Source organism: Heliconius melpomene, chromosome 20 (assembly GCF_056956725.1).
Source record: "Heliconius melpomene rosina isolate 202511_hmr_F chromosome 20, ASM5695672v1, whole genome shotgun sequence".
NCBI classification, from domain to species: domain Eukaryota; kingdom Metazoa; phylum Arthropoda; class Insecta; order Lepidoptera; family Nymphalidae; genus Heliconius; species Heliconius melpomene.
In genome coordinates, this window is record NC_140408.1 from 14197863 (window position 1) to 14223056 (window position 25194).

A 25194-nucleotide genomic window follows, 5' to 3' on the forward strand; every position below is an offset into this window, starting at 1 on the left:
GAAAATTGATCGGCAAGTGAGAAATTTAAGTAAATTAATAGGTACGGAGTGCCTAACATTAAGGTTCCAGGTTCCCTTATCTGCCATGTGCTGGATACAGCGTTAAGTAAAAAAACTAAAGTTAGTTAAATTATGTAAGCATACGTACTATATACTTATACTATTTTCATTTTCTACCCTGGTAAACAAAGCACGGCGTTGAGTTCCGCTACTCAACACGCAATGTCTCGAAAATTGGAAGAAAAATGGAAAACAGCATTCTGTTCTGGTTCTGATTCTCAGTCTAATATTAGGTTCCCCCGACCTACCCTGATACATGCGGGATTCAGCGTGGAGCTAAATAGTCGAATCCATCTCGTTCGCACATACATCTATCTCTTTCGCACATACACAACATATCTATACCCATCTCTTTTCTTCTCAAATAACATACATAGCTATCTCTTTCACTCTAATACATTATTCCTATACAGAATGCACTGAGCATGAAAAAACCTCGGTTATTTAAATAGTTGCAGCCTCAGAGGCGATTCAGTTATGAGCTAGGCGCGATCGAAGCGCGTTTTGCTCTAAAAAAGCGAAAGCGAAGCGAAAAAAGCGAGTAAATTTACGTGTTTTTTATTAAATTACGAACATTGTATAGTTACTTGTGTGTTTATTTTTTTTGTGTAATTTGTGCTATTTTTTTTCATTTTTGACAAAGTGATTCGTTTTGTTTTTTTATGTTGAAATAAAGAAAAGAGAGAACGGTGAGCTTTTTTGTCTTTTTTTATAATTTTTTTAATTGGCAAACTTGCAGCAGCAAAAAATAATTTAATATATATATATAATTTGTTTAAATTTTTTATTATATAATATATTTACGATATAATAGTAAAAATGAAAAAGGCTTCACGTTTTACCTCCAAAGACACGGAAGCCAGAGAGTACTTAGTTTGAAAGTACTCTCTTTCAATTTTTTTTCATATTTCCAAAATGGGAAATAAACCCACATTCGCTGCAATTACTATCATACATTGTGCCACTGTGCCATGATAGCCTCTAATATAAATATTGTGGAAGTTCAAATCATTAAAATATTAATGCTGATTGAATTAAATATATGAAGCCTGAAATAAATAAATATAAGTATATAGTCAGCACATCGTTTGACTGTACGCTGTGGTTCTGGGTTCCATTACCAACTCGGGGGAAGAACTATTATAATTTTCTCTGCTTGGTAACAAAAAGACGAAGATTTTCGTTACGTTCCGCAATTCAAATTTAATAGAATATAAATATGGAATGATCGTATAACGCAGGACACAGCGCGATAGTAAAAAAAATATTTAAGAAAAATAATTGTTAATTATAATTAATTACCAAAATTTAAATATTATTAAACTTATTCTTATTATTAATTTAATAATTAAAAATATTTTTTTCAATTAAAACTGAATGAATATTCATGTGTTATTAAATACATGTATCTATTTATAAGGTTAACGATCGAGTTTCTGTCATCATTACAAGTAATAAAAAAAAAATTAAGTATTTTAAATTGACATCGTCTGACTAAAAGCGCGGTGGTTGTGGGTGCGAAAATTCGAAATAGGAAGTAAATAATGTAAATACGATTTAGGAAGTAAATCGAATCCTTAAATCTATATCTATATATATCCTATAAATAGCCTTAAAAACAGAGGTAAAATTTGGTATTTAAGACGTTCGTTCAAGTGAGGTATCAGATGAAAGCGCTCTCGCTATCCTAAACCTGGATTTCAGGAAAAGCTCGAGACCACCAATTTTTGTACGGAAACCTCGGAGGGCGAGCCCGACTTTTGCGATATAATTGGCCATATCTTGCTTTTAAGTAAATGTAGAAATACTATTTTTTTGATTATGATTGATGATATATATGATTTGAATTTCAACTCGAAATCTCCAAGCGTCATGAAATAAAGGCTCTTGTCAAACAGACAGACAGACAGATAGACGGACGGACAACAAAATTATCTTACAAGGATTCCTTTTTTTCCTTAAAAGGTATGGAAACCAAAAAAATTTTTTTTATAGCTTATTCATCTTTCACATAGAGTGGAGAAGGCATAAATAAAAACACATTATTCTTGCGTGTTAAATGGCGAAAACCACGATTACGCCGCGATTTGTCTTGAGTACTATAGGTACGGAGTAATTTAGTGAGTTGTCATTTTCGATCTTCGGAAGACTTGCAAGAGCCGCCGGATTCGAATCCCATTTTTGCAAACAGTATTATTTTTCCTAAGAGTTGGACAACACTTTAAAAAATATAAAAATAACTAATTATTATTTTATTTAATATCACAAACTAATTAATTGACATAATATTATGCATTTCCGCCATTTTAAAATCACCCGGAAGTTCTAAACTAGAGTAGAAACAGGTGTAAATTATAATGTAGTGAATAATTATAATATTTAATTGAATAAAATATAAGAATTCACAATTGTGAGGTCATTAGAAAAGTTGTTTTAGTTTGTATGTTTTTTTAATAAGTGTTTGTTTTATTCAGAGCAAGTAGTTTCACGTTGCTTGTCGTATATAACATATTTAATAGGTTGAGAGTACCTAGCGTTATGACTCCGTTCCTCATTATTTGAGACACTACACGTTAAATGGTGTAACTCAAGGCCGACAACAAGCAGGGGGAACCTAGTGTTCAGACACTACATTTCCCGCAAGTCACCCCATATCCGATACATTGTGTGCTGACTGACTGATTGGTGGAATTCAAGGATGTCTTCTTATCAAATCGAGGAACTGAAAATTATTCATAGCTCCGATTTGGAATCGAACTAACAACCGATGTACGTACCGCTGCGCCACGACGTACTCAAATATAGACTCTATAAGGTATATATAAAGCATGCCTTACACTGTGATGCAATTTACACAGCATAATATTAATCGAGGAATGTGAAATGTTATAACGTTTTGTAACATTTGTTTTTAATTAAAATTACATTGATATAGCTTTTGCTCGTGGTTTTGTTTATATTTTATGGATTGATGTAGAGAATAAAAAGTAAATATTTTTAAATTCCAAGGAAATGAAAATAGTTTAGTAAAGTGGGCAATGGAGTGCCTTGACACTAGTTTCCCTCCGTGGGCACGATGGACACTCCCACAACCCTTATTGGATTATGACATCGTACTTTTTGATCTTCATGTAGGTTCATAGTTTATTGAGGTTGATAAGCTGATGGGGTAACCTATTATTGGTGATGCTGAAATCCTGGAATTTGGTAGTGGTGGTCTGGTTGTAGTTGAATAGGGACCATTTTTACTTGAAATTGAATCATAATTGAAGTCATATCACAATTAAAAGCAGTTATAGAACAACTTGTTTTGTGGGCTGGATCCTCTTACCAATCCCGAGCAGTGGTGTTCGAGAAGGGGCATCGTGGAGTCGAGTCCCGTATATCCCGTATAAAAAGAATAAAAAAATACTGTCTACTTAATCTGAAACGAAAGAAACCTAAAATTCAAAAAATGCATTGCATTGTATCCTAAAAGAGGTACAAATCTAATAATCCAATTGGCGATTTTCGCTAATTTTAGTAACATTTATTATATATATTTTAATAACAACAATATTGATTGGCGGGAATTAACGCCGCAGTTTATCTAAACAATATCATTTTCAATTAGGTAAATCATTCCGCGGAGTGTATATCGAACCCACAGTCATCGCGTCAGCAGTCAGACACTTCAACGACTGAGACAGGATGTGTTAATTTTATTTCAATATAAAATTTGTGTAACTGATAAGAAATATATTTATAGGTGAAATCGAATGTTTTCAAAAGGTCAATTTAGTGTTACGGCTATATATTATTGCTTGCGTAAAATCTCTTATCTTTTTAGACCAAAACATATTAAATTAAGATCTTAATTCGGAACGGCAGTGTCTAAATGGGATGCGGAGTGTCTTAACACTAGATTCCCAGGTTCCATTTGCTTACCCTTCTATGAACGGGATATACCGTAAAACTAAAAAGAACTACTTATTATTTGAAGAAGAATAAAAGTGAGATAATTTGAAATTTCTTTTATTGCTAATTGTACCATTAAAAATTTAATTAGATTAGGTTTTTAATGGCTTCTATTGCGATATCCCATCGTTTTGTAAAGATTTGCATTAAGTCAGTTTCATGTATCACAACGGCTTCTGAAAAATAAACGATTGAAGAATAATTAAGTAGGCCTTTATGTAATTCGTAACTAAATTTCATGTTTATACTTAGTTTTTATTATTTTACTAAAAGGTGTTCACTGGAATCGTTTGAAATGTACAAAGAAAGATGAATGGATATTATACTGTTAGCAAACTCGTGTAAAAGAGGGTAGATGTAGGTTAAAAATACTACAAAAGCAATGAAACGGGGCCCCATGGTCAAAGACCTGATTATTGGAAGGAAGAAGGAAAGGGCCCTTATTGGGAAGAAACTCATGTGAAGTATAGAAACATAATTATAGACGACATGTGTCTTTATTTTGATTTTTAAAAACGTTACCCACTATCGATTTCTAACTATATTTAATATATAAAAAAGGAAATAAGATTGTCGTGTTGTTGAGTTTTGTCACATAACGTACTTAGATAATGTTTCCGAAATGAGTGAACACTGGAAAGTATAGGGGTGGAGTGTCTTAGCACTAGGCTATTTTTGCCTACCATGCTAGCAATGAGTGGCGGAAATCAACGTCGTGGATGCCAGAGCGGAGAAATGAAAATAATTGAATGATTGTTCTCCCTAGAGGGAATCGAATCTAAAACTATTATGTTTACAGTGACAAGCTGTGTCAAGAAAAAAACAACAAAAAAAGATTATATAAGATGACATCTCCAAAATATTTCACAGATCCAAGTAAATATTTCGTGATGCATTACCATTAGGGTCATTGTCAAAATATTTGAAACTTATCTTCAGGCGATAATCAACTTTATATTTTAATAGCAAATTACGATTTTCCTTTGAAAATATAATTTATTTAGAACTAGGTTAAACCTAGGTGTCTTCAGCCTCGCTACGATGATTCAACTTTTTTTTCTCGATTAATACGTAATCGCTCGTTCATCGATTTCAATTGAATCGGAATATTGATTGTTTAATTGTATTTTAATAAGTTTTTTTTACGTATGAATAATATTTTAACGAACTTCAAAAGAAAGAGGTCTTATAGAACAGAGTCCTAAAAACACTATAACACATAAACATTCCTTTTATTACTTACAAAATTTATAACTTATATATAACTATATAAAGTTTTTGTGTATATATTATGTAATTATTAAATATAATCTAATTTTCAAAAAAATCTAAATTATTAGAATGTTTAGGGTAGTGTATTTATCGTATCTCAAAATAAAAACCAAAATCCTTATAGGATCACTTTCTTGTTGTATCTTGACCGTCTGTCAACATCATTTTTACAAATATCTAGTTGTAAATAAGATATCTAAAGATACGTACGTTTATGCAAATGGTTTTGCTACATTTTGTTTGAAGTTTATCTACAATCATAAAATTGATACGGAACACTCGATGGCAGATCCCGGCTAGCACTTGACTGATGGTTTTTTTTCTTTTTTATTTTACCACAACTAGACCGAGGAAATAAAAAATTTAATTAATTAAAATTTAATAAAATATTTCGTACGGGAATCGATCTCATAAACGTCACTCAAACACGCCGCTGCGCAACGACGGCCACTAACTTGTATAATAATAATAATAATACTAATTTATTTCTATTTAAATCAATTAAATATTTATTAATTTTATACAAAACTCTTTTAGGTGTGATATTTCACATATAAATATTAATTAATGTAAATATTATTTATTAATAGTTCGGAGACAGATATACTAGTTAGTTCAGTTGTAAAATGCTCCTACTAATTCTACAAAGTTCTAGGTTTGAGAAATATTATTATAGCAGAGGGAACCTAGTTTATACACTCTGTTTGTCTTTGGTCTCTCCGCCGAATTTTCAAGACTGCGTGTTGAGTGGTGGAATTTAAAGCCGCGCTTTGCCTCAGTACCAGAGCGGGGAAATGAAAATATCAAATATTTCATTTCCCCAAGTGAGAATCGAACCCATAATTGTGCTCCGCAGGGCCTTTCTATAGGTACTTAAGCATTGTGACACAAACACAGTATAGAAACTAGAGATTGCTTCGGCCTTCGGTTTAAAAGGGTCTGTACTCTAAAATGTCATGTCAGTTGAGTTTTACCATTTAGTTTGGCTAAAGAATTTTATATAGGAATTTTGTATATGATTTAAAATGAAAATTTAGATAAATAATTTAGAACGGTACTTTGTATACAATTTAAACGGAACGATCTTGGGTACTATTCCCAATTGGGGAATGAGTTTTTTTCCTCGTTCTGGTAACAAGGAAAACCGCGGCGTTGAGTGCCACCACTCAAAACACCATAACAGGTGGTGCGGGTAGAAGGAAGTGTATTCGCTCTAGGTTCCCTCTGCGAACTGCTGTGCGAATAATATTTATTTATAATACACATCTCTCTCGCTTAAGTAGCAGGAGCGAACGAACCATTCAATTTTAAGACAATTTAACCTACTAAAATTTGAACTCGCTTCCACTGTAATATCACCAACTACCAACCACGTTAGTCCACGTTATACATACATACATACATATATTTAATTCACTCATATATTTTGTTCAGTGAATAACCTTGATTCCGTTTGAGCCGTATTGACGCAATAGTAAATCCTTGTATAGAGAATGTACGATTCATACTAACATAGTAATAACTGTTTTACAGTACATACTACTGTTTATTTATAAGTAGAAAAATCTGGTTCACGCTGTATCCCGCACACAGCAGGGTAGGCAGAGGGAACCTAGTGTTAAGACACTCCACTGAGTGGCGGATCTCAACGGCACGTTTTGCCTCGGTGCCAGAGCAACAAAATGAAAATATTAATATATAAATTTAAAAAAACATTTACACATTTCTTTGTAAACGCCTGACTGTGCACATTACAGTAGAGGTTCTCACTCAGAGGAATTATTTTTTTTCACTTCCCTGGTCAAGTAACGCAGGTTACCGACATAGCTCTCAAAATCTGCAAGCTAAAGTGGCAATGGGCAGGCCATATTGTCAGAAGGACCGACAACCGATGGGGAAGAAAGGTTCTCGAATGGCGACCACGCCTCGGCAAAAGGAGTACAGGCCGCCCTCCAAAAAGGTGGATCGACGACCTTAAGAAGACAGCGGGAACCCGCTGGATTCAAAGGGCGCAGGACCGAACGGAGTGGCGAGCATTGGGGGAGGCCTATGTCCAGCAGAGGACCTTAAAAGGCTGATGGATGGTCAAGTAAAATGTCACGGTGTTGAGCTCCGCCAGCCAAACACGTATTATCGCAAAACTGAGTCAAACTTTTCATCAACTTAGGCAGTGAAAAAAAATTACTTATATATTTTGTAATTGAACCTAGAACCAACTGCGAAGCAAAGCTATATTTAACAAACAACATTACCCTGACATTGAAAATGAAATTTGAATAGTTGTAACATTGACGTAACGAGTCATTGTGACCGAGGTTAAGTTACATTGACTCTAGGTTATTATGTGATGGGTGTGCATGTTATGTCAATTATTTAACACGAGTAAATACTTGGAAAATATAGTTCCTGAGATTAGCTCGTTCAACCGAACTAATTCTTCAGATTTATAAAATATAATAATAATAATTAATTAATTAATTAATAATAATAAATTTATATATATTTATAGATTGTACATTAAAATAACTTATTCAACATATTTCGAAATATTCGATAGGTACTTAGGTCATATAAAACGTGAGTAGGATTTTTAAGTGTTTAAAGTTTTATTACAAGGTTTATTCAAACATTTACCTATAAATACTGTAAAATATAATTTTCCTGCTATTTTTTTTTGACAATTTGCTGTTAAAATACCAATATCCTCTCAATGTCTATACATTGCGTGTTGGGTGGCGAAACTTAACGCCGCGCATTATCGTGTTACCAAGAAATGTGAATAATCCATTCATTCATGTAGGAATCGAACCCACAACTGTTGCCTTTACAATCAAATAGCTTCAAATATATGATAATTAGAATCTTATTTCTTATTAAGAGTTTTGTTTTATTATGAAATACAAACGTAATTAAATAAAAATAATCATACAAAAAGAAATCTAAAAATAATATAAGCTTCCTTCTGTAATGTTAAATATAAAGCGAAATAAATGAATACTAAATACCTTTATACGTAGAAAAAACTAAATACAGTATTATATAAGGAAGTCTAGATCTAAGCTGGAGGTCACGTGTACACTTCCCGGTTGAGACAAATATTTATATTGACAGTTATCTCATAATAATTAGAGGTTAAAAAACAGCAAGGGCAAAATTGAGTTTAGCAAATTAAAGTTGATACAAATTTTAGTTTTCATTTTCATACAAGGTTACTATAATAATAATAAAAAACGTGAGGTCGGTGTGGCGCAGCGGTGTTTGACTGTAAAGGTGAGGGTTGGGGTTTGATTCCCACTCAGGAGAATGAGTTCTCACTCTGGTAATAAGACAAAATGCGTCGCTTAGTTCTGCCACTTAATTTGTTTCGAAAATTGGAACATGGGGAAAGGACTGTCTTAACACTAGGTTCCCTTTGCCTACCCTGCTATATGCATATACACTTCCGTAAATCAAGATTGCATTAATTATTTAATTTGCTATGTTTTTGTTTCAGAAATCAAATCCAAACATTAAATAGAGCATGAGAAAACACTGAAAGAAGAAAATAAAAATCAAAATGGCGCCGCAAGAAAGAACTTCCTGTTGCGAAGAGGATTCCCGCGAAACCGGGCCAATGGAGAACAATCTGTCAAACATAAACTTAGGCAAAGGCTTCATAAATAAGGCCTACAAAAATGATGAGGAAAATGTTGCCACTAGAAAAACGGAAAGCGGAGAGAATCCCAAAAAAGTGACAGATTTCGACGATTTATTGCCATATGTCGGTGAATTTGGTATATATCAGAAGATTTTGTTCCTATTGATGATACCGTTCGCGTTTTTCGTCTCATTCGTGTATTTTTCGCAAATTTTTATGACAATCGTGCCAGAGCAGCATTGGTGCTGGGTACCTGAATTGGCCAATTTAACTGTAGAAGATAGGTGAGTTATTTTACCGAGAGAGAAGAGAGACTTTTTTTTTAGAGAATTAGGAGGTAGATAGAATCTAATTTTTATACAATTAAAAAATATAAAACATTAAGAGACACACATAAAAAAAACATAGAAATAACATGAAAATAATGTAATTACTATTCTTAGTGCTGTTAGTAGGTATATTAACTTAGAATTATCACCAATTATCATTAGTAGAGCTCAGGAATCGAATCCCCAATTATCGCGCCGATAATAAATAGGATTTTATTACCCATTTATTATTAGCAATAGGTTTGTTCTTTTTGACCTTCTGGTGATTAATGTTAGTTAATCACAACTGTATTCATGATGCATTCAGAATAACGATACGATACTATTCGGTTTGAAATAGACTACGACTGGCCATAATAACTAATGTTGTTATTTTCCAAATATTTCCAGTATCTATTCCATTTCCAATATTTTTCAATATCCTGATTTTCTCTTGAACGAGAATCGAACTCGCTACAATCGTGTCAATGAAGTTACCTACAGATTGAGCCTCTTTAGTATTTCTTATACATTTTATAACTTAAATACTTAATGACTTAATCACAGTAGGAAGTTTATATTTTATAACTGTATTTAATTATTTGTAATGTTAACTATATAAAAAGCTTTGTGTGGCTAATTACTCTATATTACTTTAATAGTTAGAACTTAGAAGTTAGAGTTCGAGTTAGTGCCCTGATTGTGATAGTATAGCCCTAGTGCATCTTTGGGTTCTGCTTAAATAGTTGGATAACAGAGAATAGAGATAAGTGTCACTAGGTAGCGTCTACTTGCTCTGTAAAATATAAGATGTAAAAATAGAAGAACCAGTTTTTTCCGTTTCCTGTCAGGATAACGAGATATTTTCTTTTAGTACTCCCATAAATTCCCTAACCTACCTACATACATGCAACTATGAGTTTTCTAAGTTCAGTAATTTCGTTTGTGTGTTGTTACTCAAAGAAATTGTTTTTACAAAGCAAAGCACGGCGTAGAGTTGAGCCTCCAGAAATCGGCGGAAAGTGGAGAACGGAGTGTTTTAACACTAGGTCCCACGGTTCCCTCTCCTATCTTGCTATGTCGCTTGAACCGACAAAAATATTTTTATTATAGAAATAATTATAAATTAATATCACTACTTGAATTCGAACCCACATTCATCAAATAAAGTTAGTAAAGAACTATCAACTTGGTTACTTGGCGTCATTAATAATCATTTATAAAATAAATTATGTATATGTAATCATTATCCATACATAAAGTACCGAGGTCATGGATTTATGTAAAAAAATCGTACTCTATGTTCTTATGTACATTTACGTATATGTAATAGTTCCGTGTTTTTTTTGTCTAAGATATGTGATTTATTACTTGTTATTTTAATTGTGTAAATAATAATCAAAGTTTATGGTAATATAATTTTAAAATTGTTTATATGACTAGGGGAAACAGCCCGCCTGATCGCTTCGCTCACAAACCGTCTCTCGCTTCACTCGCTAAAACAATAAATAAAAACTATTTTCTGTCGTAATACTAGGTTCCAAAATGCCCTATGGCTATCCTACCATGTGCGGGATTTAGCGTGATGTTAAAAAAAATGCAAGATAGACAAAGAAAATTTAATGTTAACACTAAGATCTATAATAAAAGCAAAAAAAATATTGCAGGCGTATCCCCGGGAGTCCCCTTGAATATTTTTTTACTCCGTATTTTTGATGTTATAATATAATTTATTTATGATAATTCCAACTGTCTAATTATCATGGTTCATGAGATAGACTTGGAGACAGACGAATAAATAGACAAAAAGACGGCGAAATATTAGTAATAGGGTCCCGTTATTCAAATTATGAATCTTGGTAAAGAATCCTAAAAAACCAGTAACCCGGATATATTAAAAAAGGAATAATTTAAAAGAGCTTCTTTGAATTATTTATCTTTATATAGACAGACAGACGGCGGAGTTTTAGTAATAGGGTCCCGTTTCACCATTTGGGTAAAGAACCCTAAAAAGCCGGAATGACCCGGATATATAAAAAAAAGTTTGTAAAAGGACCTTCTTTGAATTATCTTTACATTAAAATTCAATCACGACTTCTATCACAATCAATAGGATCTCTTGTGGTTATCTTCTATTGTATTTTGTTTCTGTAATGTGCCTTACGTCATGGGTTTCTCTTAATTTTGCACTGTCACTTAAACTTGTATTGTACTTCTATAGCAAAGGTTGTTAGTTCGATTTTCGTATAAGTTGTTATATGTATATAATGTTTTGTACTTTTATCTGTTTATCTATATATCTAGATATCAATCTATATTATAAAGCTGTTTGTTCGGTTGAACGCACTTATCTCCAGAACTACTGGTTTGGAATGAAAGCCTTTATGCGTTGGATAGTCTACTTATCATGGAAAATCGTGAAATTTTGATATTTCCTATTTGAACCTACTACCGACGCGTGCGTAATAATGCAAATTCCAACTAAACTATAATAAATTGACTTCGAAGTAATTCAAGGTGACAATCATTCGATACGCGAATGATCAATAAGTAATAATTTGCTTTAGAAAATTATAAAAATATAAAATTATATGATATTACAGTCGACGTGGGGCATGTGCATTTAAGGCATGATTGTAAATATGACGGTTGTGGATTCGATTCCCACTCAGGAGAATTTAATTATTTTCTTAGTTTTGGCAAAATGACGAAACGTGGCATTCCCACCAATCAACACGCAAAATCTCAAAAATTGGGCGGTAATTGGAGAATAGAGTGTTTTGACACTACCTACCTTACTACGAGTATATGCGGGATATAGCTTGAAGCTTTAAGCAATAGGTAATAAACAAAAGGTTATTTTCAATCTCCTCACAATTAATATTTAATAATAAATCTTAGTTCAATCGATCGATAATTATTCCACGAAGTGATCTTTTGTTCTGTATATTTATTTATCAAGATGGTAATAAACGAGTTCATTTATTCATATCATAGTCGTCGCCTATTGCTTTATTCGCGTGGATCTTAAAACATAAAATGGAAAATCTCTTTTATTTTCCCATTTCCAAATAGATTTACATTTCCACCAATAAGGAGTTATGTATTTTGTAATTACTTCGCTCTGCTCCCTGGAACTGAGCGAGAGAATCTCAACTCTTTCTGCTCGCTCAGTCCTTTTCGTCTAACCATTTATTGATGGTATCTGTTCATTGGTTAACTTTCATTTTACAATTAACTATTAGGTGCTACTGGCCATTCGATTTGACTTCGACTCGAACTAAAAACTTCGTAGATTAGTTTACCTTCTGTCTTTTCTTGTTTATCTGACGTATACGTCTATATCTATATATAGAAATATATCTATATATAGAACGGTAGGCAAAGAGAACCTTTAGAAGCTTTAATCTTCCCATTCCCATTAAGACACTTCCGTTTCCCACTGTCCACCGAATTTATGGGGCGTGCGTGTTCCGTTCCGACGGCCGTGGATCGATTCTAAATTCAATTTCGTTTCCTCGCTTAGGTCAAAAGGTAAAGCGCGGCGTTGAGTTCCGCCACTCAACATACAATGTACGTGGAGACAAAGTGGAGAAAGAAGTGTTTTAACGTTTCGCTTTAAAAAACGCCTTCACGCCTAGATAACGCACGGCGTTGAGAACAGCCACTCATTATGCAATGCCCCAAAAAATGAGACAGAGCGTGGGGAACCTAATATCTTAACACTAGGTTCCTTTCCCCTACTCTAATACGCATGAAACAACGGGAAATAGTGTTTTTTTATTGAAAACTATTAAATAACACAGTGTACCTTTACATAATAGTAAACATTGTACAATGTACTGTGAACTTGATTGTTAAGGTCGAATTATAATAGAGGTTATTGAAATCGTGCACAGAAGGCCGAAGGTTAGATAATTTTGCATGTTTGCTTTAGCTTCATGCTCTATACAGCATTGCAGGGTAAACAGAGAGAATGTAGGGTAAAGTCACTCTTCTCTCCATTTTTCATTTTGAATTGTCTATAAAATATTTAATTTAATTTGCGGTTTAGTTCCCACGACCACGGCGGTAATTTATTGTCTTTATTTTATTTTATTACGTGATATTAGCTTACGATCATAAAAATGTAAGTCACATTATTTAGCATACACAAATTACCATAAAAAACGTTTAAAAATAATTGGCGCAGGCAGGCGGAATAGTGTTAAAGCATTCCGTTCTCCATTACCGTTTCTCCATAACCGGCGTGCGTTCACGCGTTGCGATGTGCCACTGTATTTGACTAATAAAAAGTCTAAGGTTCAAATTTTTAAAATTGAGATGTACGTATACTTATTTATTACCCATTATATAGATTTGTTGAAAATGGGTTTCATCAAATCTGTTTAGTAGGTTTAGCGTGAAAGAGGAACACACATCCATTCTTACCAACTTTCACATGTATAATATTCGTAGAATTTGCTTTCCAGTTGATTGATATAGAGTTAAATCTTTAATAGTTAAATTCCCTCAAGTAAAAATTGTGTTATAATTGTGTGGGCGTAGTATACGCAATATTAACAATAAGTTCCCTCTGCCTACCCCGCAACGAACCTCCCCTTTCCCCCCCACAGCGTGAAATTGCTTAACAAAAGGCCTAATATTGTAGGAAAAATGATAAATTCGTAGATGTATAACGATTTAAGTCTCCAACCGTTTCATTGAGCTGCAATTACTCTGCAAAAAAAATCAAAAGCAGAGAACGGAGAGATTTAACACTAGATACTCACCACCCATTTTTTAATACAGATATGGGTGTCTAAATAAGAAAAAAAAATATTTTAATGTAATACTTGAACCTTGGACCAATACGGACTTCCGTAGCAGAAGGCTATTGGAACGTGCTCTAAGTAATTGTATAATAGCTTTATAATAACGCAAATTTAACATCGCTTAAGACTGGTTAATTGATAAGATTTGATTTAGAGGTCGTCGTCGGGCTGTGAGGTGTGAACGCGACGGTTGTGAGTTCGATTCTCATTTGGAGAAATGAATTATTTTCAGTCCCGGGGATTAATTCGCAATAGCTAAAAAAATTGACGAAAAGCTGGGAACGGGAGCCTAGGTTCCCTTTGACTAATAAATGCGGGATGTAACGTAAATAAAAAAAACTATTATTCATTTAATATTGCTTAGATTACGTTTAAGTATTCTAATTAAGTAAATTTATAGAATAAAAACCTTAGCAAGAGCTTGAACAGTTGATCAAGTGTCTGACTGATGGCAGATATTATCTAAGAATATATTTTTAGCTCCACGCTATATTCCACACATAGTAGTGTAGGCAGAGGGAACACGGGAAGCTAATGTTAAGAGACTCTGCTCCCTTTAAGACACTGCTGTTCCTCACATTCCGCTGAATTCTTGAGGAATTATAATTCTCGCAGAATGGCGTCATTACATTTCATTCCCCTAAGTGGGAATCGAACCCACAAAAGTCGCGTTTAAAATAGCACGCTTGTGCCCATGCTCCAAAAAAGCCTCAATTATAAACATATTTTCTTAGCTTCACTTTGTATCCCGCGTACAGCAGGATAGACAGCGAGAACCTAATCTTAAGACGGAATACGGAGTGTATTTCAATTACAAGTTGTAATAATTTCAATAAGAAATAAACCCACGACCCTCGCGTTAAATCAATATAATTACTACAAATAAGTCACGTTTCAATTGGGAAGTGCCTTGAATAAAAAAAATTGTACCATTATACACCTGCCTACTCGTTTTTTCTTATATTTCTATTTGAAATAATCAATTGTTTAGTTAATAACAGTACTTTGTTCTGGCCTTAAGTTTTGAAAACCTTTTAAATATACGCATAATAATAAATACTAGAGGATTATTATTTTATTGGTAAAATAACAATGTATATTCTAACAACAAATAATTGAATATATTGAGAAAACACTATTTACTTATTTATTCAAATATTTTCAGGAAGAGTATAAACATTTTAACGCAGCGGGACTCGAGCTCGCGTTTCTTGTTTAATGCCCAAAAGCTCTGACCACTGAGCCATATGTTCTCATCAAGCTACGTCCTAATTCTTACAATCGCGCTTTGAAGTTGACATCTTTAATTGTTAAAAATCTTAAAAACAAATTTTACTGAAAGCACTTACAGCAGTTCCCGAGATGAACGCGATTAAACAAACAAAATTTAAGCTTTTTAAAATTAGTATAAATACAGTATAATATCCCTAAGTAAGATTCGTATTCAACTTCATATATGTTGTTACACAATTACATGGGCGCCATTTTTTTTTAATTCTATTTATACCAAAAATTAAATAATTAAAAAATAATTATTATCACGTTACTATAAAATTTTGGATAAAAACACGAATATTTTTGCACAAAATTAACATTTTTTTTCTTCTTAAAAAGAAAAAATGAAAACCTTCTTGCTGTAAAATCACTGGAGCGATCATTTTTTTATTAAAGCGTAAACTTTTTTCAAAATGAAATAGGAGATCTTCGTTGAGCTTGGTTTAACAGCTGAGTTAAATCTAACTAGAGGTTGGTCACGTGGTCTTGTCCTTAAAATGTACCTGTATTTCAATATCAATTATTTCCTTTTCCTCGAACCCGTTGAAAATTGAACCCACGACCTATAGCGCTTATAGTCACGAGCAATGCCTCTGTGTCACAACTGGCCTCTGATAATATACTAACATATTTTATATGAAAAGAGGTTTCTCTTGGTCTTCTCCCATGGTCGTGACGCAGCGGTACAGTGTCTAAGTGGCACGTGACGATTGTGGGAACCATTCAAACTCGGCTGAAAGCGGTTTTTTAATTATCCTAGCTCAACTCAACGACTCTCGTAACGGAAATTGGGCGGTGAGTGGAAACGGATTGTCTTAAAACTGAAATATAATTATATTTTTTATACATGACATCAATTGCCCGTGTTTAACAATGATTGATGCAGCTCTGACACCATTCAACAGAATTACTTTATCTATAAATATCGATCACATTTGACTTACTTAGTACTCAATTCATTATCCTCATCCCCTTGCTCTGGCAAGACTCTCAACACGTGATGTCTCGAATTCGGCTAAAAAGTAGAGAACAGAATATCCTGACACTAAGGTCATACGGTCATATCCGGCTATTTGTAGATTTGTGCTTGAAGCTGAAAAATATGTCATAGCAGGATAATAAGCGCTAATGGGTTGGACTAAACAAAAAAACAATAATCCGGATGTTTCTGAACTATCAGTCTCGTTTTCGTGACAGATCACGTTGTCAAAGAGATTTCAAGTCGGCCTTAAAGTCCTTTTTACTTATCGCTCAAAGGACAAGATGGTCACGATCAATTTGATAAACACAAAAGCGAGTTCTTCCTACTTTATTGTTTGATTCGTAGAAAATAACCGTTTAACTCTTCACGCACTACCTACATTGTTTTGAACTTGTTTAACCGACTTAAAAAAAGAAGGTCAGATATTGGAATACAATAATAATAAGCTATAATGATCCATCAACTCATAAGTGACACTACACGTTTTAAACAAAAGAAATAAGATACACGCTATGTTTTGGCAAATTTAAATTCGGTGATGGTTTACCAACAAAACAAATCATAAATTTAACGGAATTATTTAAATTAGTTTACTCACGTTGACAAGATCGTAGGCATAACTATTTAACAAGAAAAATGTACTTATTACATTTATTTTTTCTTTCTATTCCAGACGTGCTCTCGCCATCCCACCCAAATCTGATGGTCCATTCGCCCATGACAGATGTCATATGTACTCAGCAGATTGGGCCAAAGCCCTGGCCCAGGGTAGGTCCACACCTGATGATGAATGGGCTATCATCCCCTGCACCCATGGGTGGGAGTACAATCGAAGTGATGTTCCTTATGAGACTATTGCTTCGCAGGTAAGTTTAAATTGTGAAAAATTGGAGGGCTTAAAAAAGATAGTAAAATTGATGCAGACTCTTGAAATTCAAATATGTTATGTGGTATTTTTTTTATTTTTTACTAAGTACTAGTAAGTACTCTCTTGTCAAATGGTCATATATAGCAATTATTTTTGAGATGCCAACAGAGAATGAATGGCTTAGTGGTCAGGGCGCGGGGTAGGGAAACAAGAGATGTGGGATCACGTACTGCTGCGTTTGAACTTTTATACGTTTTTTAAAAAAATATTTTTTTTTTAGTTTTTCTTTATTTATCGTTACTTTAAAATAATGTTTTATCCATACAGGTACAGTTTTGAAGATGATTTTCGTTTTTATATAATTTTATGATAAAAAATGTGGAGTGTCCCAACACTATGTTACCTCTGCTCAAATTACTATTGAACCCACAACCAACGCTTATACAGTCAGACACTACCCAACTCCACCACGATGACTACTTTTTACAATAATTATCACTTATAGCTCGACTGGGTTTGCGATAAGGACAATCTTCCAGCGACAGCTCAAGCGATATTCTTCTGTGGAGCTATAGTTGGTGGTTTAATTTTTGGATGGATAGCTGACAAATACGGGAGGATACCGGCTTTAGTTGGTAAGTATTATAGACAATCTAATTGTATACGCGACGGTAGTAGGTTCAATTCGTACTTGAGTCTAAGATTTATTTTCATTTCCTCGTTCTGGTAACAAGAAAAAGCGAGGCAATGACATTCCCTACCCAACACACAATATCCCAAAAATTTGGGGAAAATTGGGAAACCGAGCGTCTTACAACTACGCCTATCCCTATGGTAAAACTATTTTGTATGGTATTTAGCAAGCACTTCGGGGTTGACACAAATTTATCGTCGAACCTACTACCACCGCTGACGTCCTTACATAGTCAATTATGACTTAATTATTTTCTTTTTCTTTACAGGCACAAATCTCGTAGGTTTTGCGGCTGGAATAGCAACTGCCTTCTGTAACACTTTTTGGTCGTTTGCCTTGTGTCGGTTTTTGGTCGGACTCGCGTTTGACAATTGCTTCACAATGATGTATATTTTAGGTAAGACATAAAAATATAAGAAAATAAATTATTATTATCTCCCCGCACGGGTATATAACAGAACAGAAACGCGGTGTTGAGTTCCGCCACTCAAAACGCAATGTCTCGAAAACTAGACAGAAAATTAGTAACTTAATTAAAAAAAGCTAAAGAAAAACAATAATAATATTACAAATTTCTTACAGTTCTAGAATACGTAGGCCCCAAGTGGCGTACGTTCGTCGCGAACATGTCGATCGCCATTTTCTTCACGTTGGGTGCGAGTTTGCTTCCCTGGATAGCGTTGTGGGCGGACGACTGGAGGAGATACGCTCTGGGTATCAGCGCTCCTTTCATTATAGCTGCGGCTACTCCTTGGCTGGTACCGGAGAGTGCTAGGTGACTTTTTAATTTGTTTTTATTTATATATCTAGAGCGAGGGTCAGACTTGGCGCAGAGGCACAAGGGTCTGACTGTAAATGTGACAGGTAGTGGGTTCGAATTCCCGATCGAAGCAATTAAATGTTTAATATTTTTATTGAGGCAGTGGGGAACAGAAATGTCTTAATGGGAACAGACATCTTAACATTAGATCCCTTCTTTATAATTTGCTACGTGCGGGATACAGAATGAAGTTATAAAAATGCATAAACCACCTATTTGCAGATGGCTGCTATCCCAAGGAAAGATCGACAAAGCTTTAGTTATTATGAAGAAATTTGAAAGAATTAACAAAACGAAAATACCTGATAAAGTACTGAGCGAGTTCACAGTAAGTATATTTTTCTCAGAGTAAACCTAGTAAAGCGCCATAACTATAATGTATTTGGTGGCGGAGTACAACGCCGCAGCTTATTTATTTTATTAGCTGTACTGATACACCACGACTATACCCCGACCACCGACCACCGACTTATACTCTTTTTATATGAATTGTCTTGAAAGTTGGGCGGTGTGTAAGTGTGTGTCCTAACACTATATTAATAACACTATATTTAATAGCTAGTTTGGCGCTTAGTGCTAAATATAAACGGTTAAGGTTAAACACAATACCCTTCGTTTATATCAACGCAGTCGGTAAATGAAGTGATTAGAACGCAATTATAAATGTTCTTGGCCAACTTTAGCCTTTTGTTATCTGAAAAAAAAAACGTGAGAATCCATTCGGAAATATTTTGAATATACTACAGGAAGTAGCGTAGCGTGAACACTGGTAAAAAATATAGTTACATAATTATGATGAGGCCGTTGTAGCGTAGTAGCATCACGTCAGGTTGAAAGTTGAGCTCCGCCACTCAACAAACGAGGTCTTCGAAATTTGGGAACGAAGTATCTTAACACAAGGTTCCCTATGCTTTTCCTGCTTTATGTGGGTGACACGTGAGACTAACTAAATTGAAACGATTATACTGATGATAGGCAAAAGGGTTTTGAAGAAAAAATTTACTATCATACCACAAATTAATATTCCAGGAATCAACCCAGAAGAAAATAAAGGAATCCGAAGCTGAATCCAAGACTTATTCAGTGTTGGACATCTTCAGAACACCAAGGTTGCGGAGGAACGCTATCCTCCTCATCATCATCTGGATGGCCATCTCCTTAGTCTTCGACGGTCACGTCAGGAATGTAGGGTCTTTGGGATTGGATATATTCTTGACGTTCACTATTGCAACGGCTACTGAGTTCCCTGCTGATACCTTCCTAACTGTTGTTTTGGATCGGTAAGGATTTTTATTTTAAATGATACTGTTTTATCCAAATTTACATTTCAGATTCTAATATATATATAAGAAAATGTGTAAAAATTGCGAAAATTAGAATAGGAACTTATTATACGTTTATGAGACCAGTCGTAGCGCACGGGCAGGAGCGAGTGCATACCATAGTGAGAGTTTTAATGAGAAAGGAGTGTTTTAACACTAGGTTTTATTAAAAACAAGACAAGTAAACTAGGTTTCGTAGAAAAAATACGTTCCGAAATACAAAATGTTCGTCCTTTATTTTTATTATTGTTTTTATCATGATTGTTTTCTGATCATTACTTTCAGATGGGGCAGGAGATGGTTGGCCTGTGGTTCTATGGTCGTTAGTGGTATCTTCAGTCTATTAGCTACAGCAGTCCCTGTCGGTAAGTTTGTATAGAATTAGAACAATATAAATAAAATAATCTTTCCTAATGTGAAATAACTATAAAAATGTTAAAGAATATTTACTTCAAATACAAAATCTCCATTCCAGGTGGACCATCAGCATCATTGGCCATCTTGGGACGGTTCGCTGTGAACATTTCATACAACATCGGTCTACAGTATGCGGCGGAACTACTACCGACTGTAGTTCGGGCTCAGGGAGTAGCCTTAATTCATATCATGGGATATGTTGCTTCCATTGTAGCACCATTTGTGGTTTACTTGGTGAGTTTAAACTTAGAATACAGCTGCTCTATGCGAGATATAGCACTTATATTTATATAATACTAGGGGCCCGCTCGCGGTTTCACCCGCGTTAACTATGTTATTATTAATTTCTGTCTCCATGACTACGTCCTAGTGACGTCTATGCAAAATTTGAGAATCCTAGCATTTGTAGTTACGAAGTTTCATACAAACTTTAGACCCCAAAAACAACCCCTTATAAGTCAAATATTGCAAATTCCCGTCTTAGCGAGCACCTACGTCCTATAAGTAACTCCTATTCAAAATTTGAGATTCCTAGCACATGTAGTTTCTGAGATTTCGTGATGAGTGAGTGACCTTTCGATTTTATATATATAGACTAGCGGCCCGCTCGCGGTTACACCCGCGTGAACTATGTTATTATTAATTTCTGTCTCCATGACAGACATAAATAACCACTTACCCCCAAAAGAAAATATTAATATGTAAAAAAATTGCACATTTAAATATTTTTTTTTTCAGGCCAACATATCTCAAGACCTACCATTATTAATCTTGGGAGCGTTAGGCATAGTGGGAGGCGTGTTATGCCTCTTACTACCAGAGACGATGGACACAGAAATGCCTCAGACCCTCGCTGATGGCGAGAACTTCGGCAAGGACCAAAGATTTTGGGACATTCCTTGCTTCCCCAGGTAAGAACTTAACTTTAGATTGAAAAATACAAATATTTTGTTTAATAAATGTACGTACAAGGTGCCTTTTTTACTTTACGTATCTCTGCGGGTCGGCGCAGAGGAAGCCTATTTTAAAAATCCTCCTTTCTCCACTTTCGATCTATTTTAAGCGATTACTATTTCTCAATCAAAAAAAAATATATAAAGCATCAACGTGTTGACTATAAATACGACAGTTGTGGGTTTGATTTCCACTGAAAAGAATAAAATTATTTTCACTTCCTCACTCTGATCAAGTTAAGCATTGGGCCTCGACCCCAACACAAAACACTTTCACAACATAAAATTGAGTAGAAAGTGCATAACGGAGTGCCTTACCAATTGGTTACCTGCTTACCCTGACGTATGCAAGATATAGCCTGAAGCTAAAAAAACAATAATATATTTTTTCTAGGAAAAAGAATGAAAACAGCACAGAAATACCAACCCAGCCACAAGAGGATCATTTCATCAGGTCACTGCCAGCAACCGGGTCCAGAGCGTCCGTGCGGGCTTCAATAAGACTATCGACGAGATCAACCAAAAGAAATCAAGATGAAAACAAAGCGTGAACTAAAAATGTTAATTATTAATAGTAATTTTATTTATTATTTTGTAATTTTTGTTAAAAGAGATCTCTGTATAGTAATTTATAATTGGCTGTAATTTTCGTGAAAGAAAATTATTTAAATTTAAAATTAAGTTATTTTAAATTATTAGGCAAATTAGCGTTGATTTCGTCATCTGATGACTCTTGAGCGGATAAGGAAACACACAATGGAGTATTTCTAGGCAGAGATGTTACTGATGACGTTGAAATGTCCGTCGAATAACGTCTCTGCACTCAGCGTGACACCAGGACTTGGACAAATATTGATTATCAGTATTGATATTTAATTTGTAGCTTTATAAGATGCTACATTAGATTAATGTTAAAATATATCTACCAGTATGGAAGAAGCGGGTCCAACTTCAATAGATTTTTTTTTATTTTGAAATTATCGTGAACATTATTATAATTATGAACTATTATTGTTATTGTTCTTATGGTAATATTTCATACAGTAACTATAAATGAAAACTTTGCTTCCAAAATTCTATTAAGATTAGAAGAGAATTTTCAAGTTTTGTTCTGAACTCATTTGTACTTTTGAAGTATTAATAGCTGAAAAAAGATTTGTGTGAATACGAGAAAGAGTGTATTTCCAAAATTAATTATATAATATTCACTTTGAGCTTCATTGAAAAATAAATCGAACCCGCTATAAACGTCTTATATTTAAAAGCAAAGAGCTATTTTATCGCTCTCTAAACTATTCTTGCCAGAACAGTACAAGCTATATTGATAGGAACTTGTATTTAAAATTGTGATTTTTCTTAGATTATTATACGAATTTAGATAGAGCATGAAGAAAATATCGAGATATGAAAACCTAGGTGGGGGTTCAAGATCTGCTAAGGGTATTTTTTTATTTAGTGGTACAGTGTTTGACTGACGACGCGACAGTTGTGGGTTGTATTTCTACTTCAGAAAAGAAGGAAGGAAGAAAGAAGGAACGGAAACTCTAGCATTTTTTTTCTATTTTTGAGAGATGCTCTATCTAGATCTATTATAATCTAAGATATATTCTGTTCTGTTAATTTACTTGATAGATAAATACAAAATAATTACTTGCCTTTTATCTAAATTACATAATTATGTTATATTTATCTATGAAACAAGCTGTAGAGCAGATTTTTGTATTGAGACAAATTAAACTTTTAGTTAAAATAAAAGTAATACTTCATGTTATATATATAAATATGTATATATGTATGTGAATAGCTTGACAATATTATGTAAATATTATATTTAGCTTTAATTTTATCTGTTATTTACTTATGTTAAAGGTAAAACGATTTATACTAATTTTGATTCATATATTAAATGGCATATATGTAGAGATTGTCTGTCTATTATATTATTATATAGATAAAGAGTTTGTTTGGTTAAACGCGCAAATCTCAAGAAATGTCTCTGGTTCGAATTGTTCTATTACTATCCAAGCCCATCTATAGAGAAAAGCTATTATATAACATTTCAACGAAAATTTGTTTTTCTAAGATTAAAATCTGTCCAATTTTCATAAAAAAAAAAATTTTTTTAACATTTATTTAAATATTTTTTGTATTTTGTAAATAATTTACATACTTAACTATTTACTTTAAGGTACACTAAGTTTAAAGACAATGTCGCCATTTAAAAAAAGATGTTTTATCTCTTTCTAACATAACAAATATAATATGTAAGAAAGAGACAGAAGTATTTGGAGTTACTTTTTTTTAAATTTCATGATGCCATTTTATATTTTTGGTTCAAAATTGAAAATACAAATTGTTTCTGTGATAATAATGATAATTAAACTTAATATCATAGAATCTATTTCTTTTTTATTTCCATCCCTTTAAACTAACAGATAATAATTAAAATTCAACCTATACACAGTTATTAATATTTTTTTTTGTATAGATAGTCTACATCTGTACAATCTATTATATACGGGTATATTATAATAATATTTTTTTATCTGTACAAAAATATACAGTTTTGAAAATAATTAGAATGTATTTACGATAGTCGTAAGTTCGATTTTCACAAAAAAAAACCACGACTAAAACAGACGAGTGTCATAAATTTGACGTATCTCTGATTTGTATATGTCAGTATCTGTATGTCTGTCTGTCGGATTGTAGCTTCTAAACTGATGAAACGAATTAATCGACAGTATTCTTAACCATGATTCAATAAAGGATATATGTTCAGTCGTTTGATGATTATCAGCTCTTTTCTTATTGATTTTTTACTTAGTAGAATACTTTGTGTTCGGTTTTATTACTAAGACTTGACAACAATAAAAAAAATATAAAGACGTACCTAAATAGTATTTTATTTTTATATAGTAAACAAAAAATTAAATAAAACAAATACCCCTAATTCCAGTAGCAACCGGCTATCTCTGGTTTGACGTACATTGATAAGGATGAAAAATATTGTGTAATAATGTTTTTTAAGTTAACTAAAGAACAGTTATTTATTTTTTAAACAAATAATTGTTTATTTAACGTAAAATTAACATTTCAGGATTTGAAGCCGTGACTTTGTGGTCATATATTACAGCTAACTAGCCTATAGATGTATCTCTATAAAGAAATATTCTCACCTTCACATCCCTCTATTACGTATTTTATTTTAAGCAGTGTCAAAACCGTTCCCACTAAGACACCGCCACCCCTCACTTTCTGTCGAATTCTGGAAGCAAGACGCAATGTCTTGAGACACCAGAGCGAGGAATTGAAAGTGAGAATCGAACTCACAACCTGTCACTTTTATTATAGTCACGCGTTTCCGCCCCTGCGCTGCGCCAGGGCGGCCTTAAGAAAATTATTATTTAAAGTGATACTAAAAATAGATACTTATATATATTTATTTTATAAAATTAAATCTATTTTCAATATTTCTTAATGAAAAAACGATCGTGTCACTGAAATAGACATTTAGACATTAGTTAGACTGTAATCTGCTGTTGGTATTTGAGCCTTATTCTAAGTACAGAAGGCGCATATGATAGAATGTATTATACAATTTTGTTCAGAGATTCTAAAACTTATGTAGTAAAATTATATATTAGTTTATTGATATAATATTTCAAAATATATCAAGTGGTCCAAGGCCTAACCGTAACATGGGGATTGTGGGTTCAATTTTTACTCGATAGAATGAATTATATTCATTTTCGTGCTCTAATATGTTAAAGCATTGTAATCCGCTAATTATACACGCAAAGTCTCTAAAATTT

At 33.5% G+C, this 25194-nt stretch overlaps 1 protein-coding gene across 1 annotated transcript; it reads left to right on the forward strand.

The window, feature by feature from the left end:
* Positions 1–543: 543 nt before the first annotated feature.
* On the forward strand, positions 544–23776 carry LOC146528142 (organic cation transporter protein-like). Its single transcript, XM_085204937.1, has 12 exons — positions 544–749; positions 8783–9210; positions 16979–17171; positions 17679–17808; positions 18136–18264; positions 18450–18642; positions 18910–19015; positions 19717–19967; positions 20295–20374; positions 20485–20660; positions 21165–21337; positions 21774–23776. The coding sequence occupies exons 2-12, from the start codon at positions 8846–8848 to the stop codon at positions 21928–21930; spliced, it is 1953 nt and encodes a 650-aa protein (XP_085061063.1). The 5' UTR covers positions 544–749; positions 8783–8845; the 3' UTR covers positions 21931–23776.
* Positions 23777–25194: the final 1418 nt, after the last annotated feature.